Source organism: Centropristis striata, chromosome 5 (genome assembly GCF_030273125.1).
Source record: "Centropristis striata isolate RG_2023a ecotype Rhode Island chromosome 5, C.striata_1.0, whole genome shotgun sequence".
In the NCBI taxonomy this organism is placed as follows: domain Eukaryota; kingdom Metazoa; phylum Chordata; class Actinopteri; order Perciformes; family Serranidae; genus Centropristis; species Centropristis striata.
Window position 1 is genome coordinate 20,236,289 of NC_081521.1, and position 4,426 is coordinate 20,240,714.

At 36.7% G+C, this 4,426-nt stretch overlaps 1 protein-coding gene across 1 annotated transcript; it reads right to left on the reverse strand.

Moving 5' to 3' along the window:
• Positions 1–230: 230 nt before the first annotated feature.
• On the reverse strand, positions 231–4,426 carry tmem81 (transmembrane protein 81). Its single transcript, XM_059333577.1, has 6 exons — positions 4,068–4,426; positions 3,400–3,653; positions 2,583–2,728; positions 1,125–1,240; positions 595–788; positions 231–411 (listed from the first exon to the last, which is right to left on the reverse strand). Exons 1-6 carry the CDS (start codon positions 4,153–4,155, stop codon positions 295–297), a joined length of 915 nt encoding a protein of 304 aa, XP_059189560.1. The 5' UTR covers positions 4,156–4,426; the 3' UTR covers positions 231–294.

Sequence of the window (4,426 nt, forward strand, 5' to 3'; positions counted from 1 at the left end):
AACATAAAACTTGATTTCGGTAATCATTAATGCTGTTAATTTAGGACAGCTGTGGCATAAAGAAACCGTAAAAACAATCATTATCATTTGAATTTGAGCTTTCTGACAGTCCTTGAACAGATCATAGGTTACAAAAGTTTCCTTTTAAAAAAAAAAAGGAACCAAAACGGAGCTTCCCAGACATCCACCAGGCAGAGTTATAACATGATAAACCCTTGACGATGATGGCGGGCGTGTGAAAATCAGTTTATTCTACTTTTAAAACATTGCCAAAAAATAAACCGCTTGGCGTAACTAAACACAGCAGCATCTGTCAAAGTGATGTCGATGCTCTCTCCTCTTCACCGTCCAGTAGAGGCCCAGCAGCATCAGTCCAGATGTGACAGCTGACAGGCCCAGACTGATCAGCACCTGTGTCCAGATGTTGATGAGAAGGATCATTATTGGCCTGGCCCATGAAATGTTTTCCATTATGATTTCAATGGAAAATCGCCATTTATACAACAATATGTCAGATTTTTAAATGTAAACAATTAAGCGAGTTATCACAATAAATGATCATGATTCCCCTTCACTTCTTAAAGCAAACCGTACTGTGTAAGTCAGAGCCGTGCTGTAGTCCTGCTGGTCTGTCACGGTCAGGTTGTGCTGGTTTCCAGTGGAGTCCCACTGGGCCAGAGAGCCTTCATAGTCCAGATTCAGCACCCTGACAGGTAGAACCCGTATCCCCCAGTAGACCCTCTTCACCCTGCGGAAAGAGGCATCCTGCACGACACAGCGATAAGTACCTGAAAATGACATGGTTAGTTAATTTGTTGGCATTTTTATCAATTAGGTGTTGTGATATAATTGGGAAAAATGTAAATACATTTTTGAACCCTTCTATATCTAGAAGGTATAAACATTTGTATACAGAAATCAGCATTTAAACATTTTCTCTAACATGCACTTTTACTTAGTTTAGAGTCAGCAACTGTAGAGAACATCAGAACATTCAACCTTATCTTTTTTTGAAAGTTCAGTTCTCAAATTTTACTTAAAATTTCTGCTGTGGTCCAACAATGATCACCAGCCCACCGTGAAATTGAGTTTTGAACTTAAACCAAAATTCAGAGTGTGTTTACCTGCATCCTCCTCGCTGACGGGGTCCAGCACCACTCGGTCCAACAGAGGAGCAGCACAGCGAGTGAACAGGGAGTCGTCAGAGCTGATTATTCCTCGAGCGTAACGCCACGACACCCTGAGTCACAGAAGAAAGAAAGACAAGTAAATCAATCTCAGCACTCTGATTTGAAGTCTCAATTCCTGAAATGCATCTGAGAAGAGAGAGGAGAGAGGATGCACAGGTGCAAGCTTTTTCAGCACCTGAGACATAAAATCGGTGTGATGATGGACAGATCTAATTGTCATATTGATTAAAAGGACGGTCTTAATCCCTGTTGCTGTGTCTCCTCTCTCCTGGGGCTTCCAAGAAAAGCCAAGGGAAGTTAACAAGGATGTACAAAAATATCAGAGACATTCCAACTGCTGTTTAGTTGCTCTATTAAGTGGCTCCTTTATTTGTAATTTGAGATGCTATTTGTAGTGGACTCTTGTTTATCAATATTTCAGTGAATGTAATGCTTAAATAATGCATATTATAATGCCTAAATACATTTACGTTTATAATCAAACTGCATTTGGGAATATGAAAGGGTTTGTTTTTCAGGAGGATGAATATAAGCCCACAGCTCATTTTTTCCTGAGTGCACCCTGCTGGAAACAAGTTAAAAACACTTAATAAGAGAAACAATCAGTAAAAAAAACCTCACCAAAAATACATTGTATATCATAGAAAGAAACTGTTAAAACAGGCATTATCGTGGAAATTTTATCTTTTCGATAGTCCTTGAACAGATCATAGGTTGGGAATGTTTCCATGAAGAAGAAGTAACTAAAATGCAGCTTAAAATTGTATTATTTCTGTCAAAATCACTTTATTCCACATGTCTCTTTATATAACGCTTTTGGACTAACCAGATCCTGTTAAAAACATCAATTTTGCTCCACAGAGACACTGTGAAGCCATGATTGATTCTGCTAAGACGAACGGTCACGTGACAAATATTGACTGAAAAATCTGTTTACACAGAGCTGTGAGGAGAGGACAGGAGAGGCTGGAAACATGTCAATACTTCAATATGTATGTTGAACTTTTTTTTTTAAATATTCATGATGCTTGTGGGAGCTTGGAAAAATGTTGTTTATAAAAATTCAATTTTATTCCAATTAATTAATTACATTTAAAAATTATTTATCAGATAAATAGATTTTTTTTCTTTTTTATCATATATAACTGTGTTATTCTGCACAAAACACATGTTTGAGTTGTTCCCACTTCTAGCCATGATTGTGCTGATTCCATAGAGCTGTGGGACTTTTTATTTTTTTTATTTTTAGATTTATATAGATTTTATATATTGCAGTGAAATACAAGGACATAGTGAGCAAAATGTAAAAAGAGCAAAAAACGCCCTGAAACAGCTCTGGGTTTCAGAGGGTTATATATTTTATTCAGCGATGGGTTTCGAGACTTTCCTCACCTCCAGGAGAACCTCCCCATCGCCTGCATGACTTCTCCCAGACAGTCCATGTCCACTCTCTGTCCTGCAGTCACAGTCATGGTCCTGAGTCCACACTGCCACGACTCCAGACACTTCACCTTACGGACACGACACTCCTCCGACACCTTCCATTACACCATCGCCACATGCACATGATAACGATTATTGTTGTTAACCCTTTATCAGGCAAAGAACTATATTTGGTAACTTCAGGTAATATTTAGAGAAAAAAGTTGCAAATTTACTAGATTAAAGTGGCAAATCTACAAGAAAAAAAGTTGCAGATTCAAGAGATTTAAGGTGGCAAATCTGCATGAAAAAATTTACGAGAAAAAAGTGGGGAAAAAAGCTACTTTTTTCTCCCAGATTCACCACTTTAACCCTTAATAGGGCACTCATTGAAATACTTGCAAATTCCAAATTTCAACCCTAAAGAATATTGGAGGATATTACATACTGCCAGAATGTGTAAAAAAAAAAAAAAAAAACGTACGAAAATAATATTTTGAGAAAAATGTTTACGAGATTAAAGTGGCAAATCTACGAGAAAAAAATGTGCAGATATATGAGATTTAAAGTGGTGAATCTGGGAGAAAAAAGTAGCTTTTTTTCCCACTTTAAATCTCTTAAATCTGCGACTTTTTTTCTTGTAAATTTGCCACTTTAATCTAGTAAATTTGCCACTTTTTTCTCAAAATATTACCTGAAGTTACCAAATATAGTTCTTTGCCTGATAAAGGGTTAAAGCCAGTTACATTTCTAAATCATTTAGTGTGAGGTGTTTTTCTCTGATTACCTCTTTTCCATCTTTTCTTCTGACAGCTTCTTCTTCAATGGCTGTATTGCCATCTTTCAGTGAACACAGGGTTTGAGTTCTGACGCCCAGCCCACAGGTGGTGCTGCAGGGGGAGCTGTCAACAATGACCTCCACCGACACTTTATCTGCTTCCTCCAGGTCAGCTGATGTCAGAGGATGGAGGAGGAGGAGGAGGAGGAGGAGGAAGAGAAGCCTGGCAGTCTGATGTTGCATGCTGATGTTTGATGCTAAATCTGAAGGAAATAAAAAGGTATGTAAGTACATTGTAAACAAGAATGTGTTAAAAACGGCAAAAAGTCTGGCAGAAAAAGTTGCTAAACACTTACCGTCAAATAACAGTAAACAACTGTAACTTATTTTACAATTTTTTTGCTTTTTTTTTTTACATACATCTTTTTTAACTGTCATAAAAACAGAAAGTTGACTTAATTTTGCATTTTACATTTTTCCACAGAATTCACTAATTTAACATTCAAGATCATTAAGCAATTGGATAGTACTGTTAAAAAATAAATGAATAAAAATAAAGAAATAAATAATTTCCCGATAACAGATTTCCATTTCCATTATATGATTAATATTTGTAATAAAAGTAATTTCCTGAGAAATCCTGAGAAAAAAAAATAGATTCATTTTCTGGACTGTACCTGGGTATGATACAGGTAAAACTGTCAAAAGTCGAATACAGGCCGAAGAGGTAAAAGAAGATGTGATGATGAGTCCAAACTGCTGCATCTGCTGCTCAGTTTCATTATTATTAAATATATTTTTAATTGAATTCTGTGTCGTGACGACTGGAGCTCCAGGCTGCAGGTTCTATCCTTCTCTGGGTCAGAATGATGAAATACATTTAAATTGTCTTGTTGTTCTTTGTCAAAAATTTGCAGGACTTAAAACAACCTGTTGATTTACAGGAAAGTTTTTCAACAGTGTACAAAGTGCTTTGTGTTGATGTTATTATTTCTTTGCTCTTTGTTTTCTTATGGTTTAGAGCAGTAGTTCTCAA

Coding starts and splice junctions, on each gene's coding strand:
- tmem81 (XM_059333577.1), bottom strand. CDS start 4,155: ATGCAGCAGTTTGGACTCATCATCACATCTTCTTTTACCTCTTCGGCC. Junction 2,729..3,399: donor GAAGAAAAGATGGAAAAGAG/GTAATCAGAGAA, acceptor GTGTAATGGAAG/GTGTCGGAGGAGTGTCGTGT. Junction 789..1,124: donor CGTCAGCGAGGAGGATGCAG/GTAAACACACTC, acceptor TGTCATTTTCAG/GTACTTATCGCTGTGTCGTG.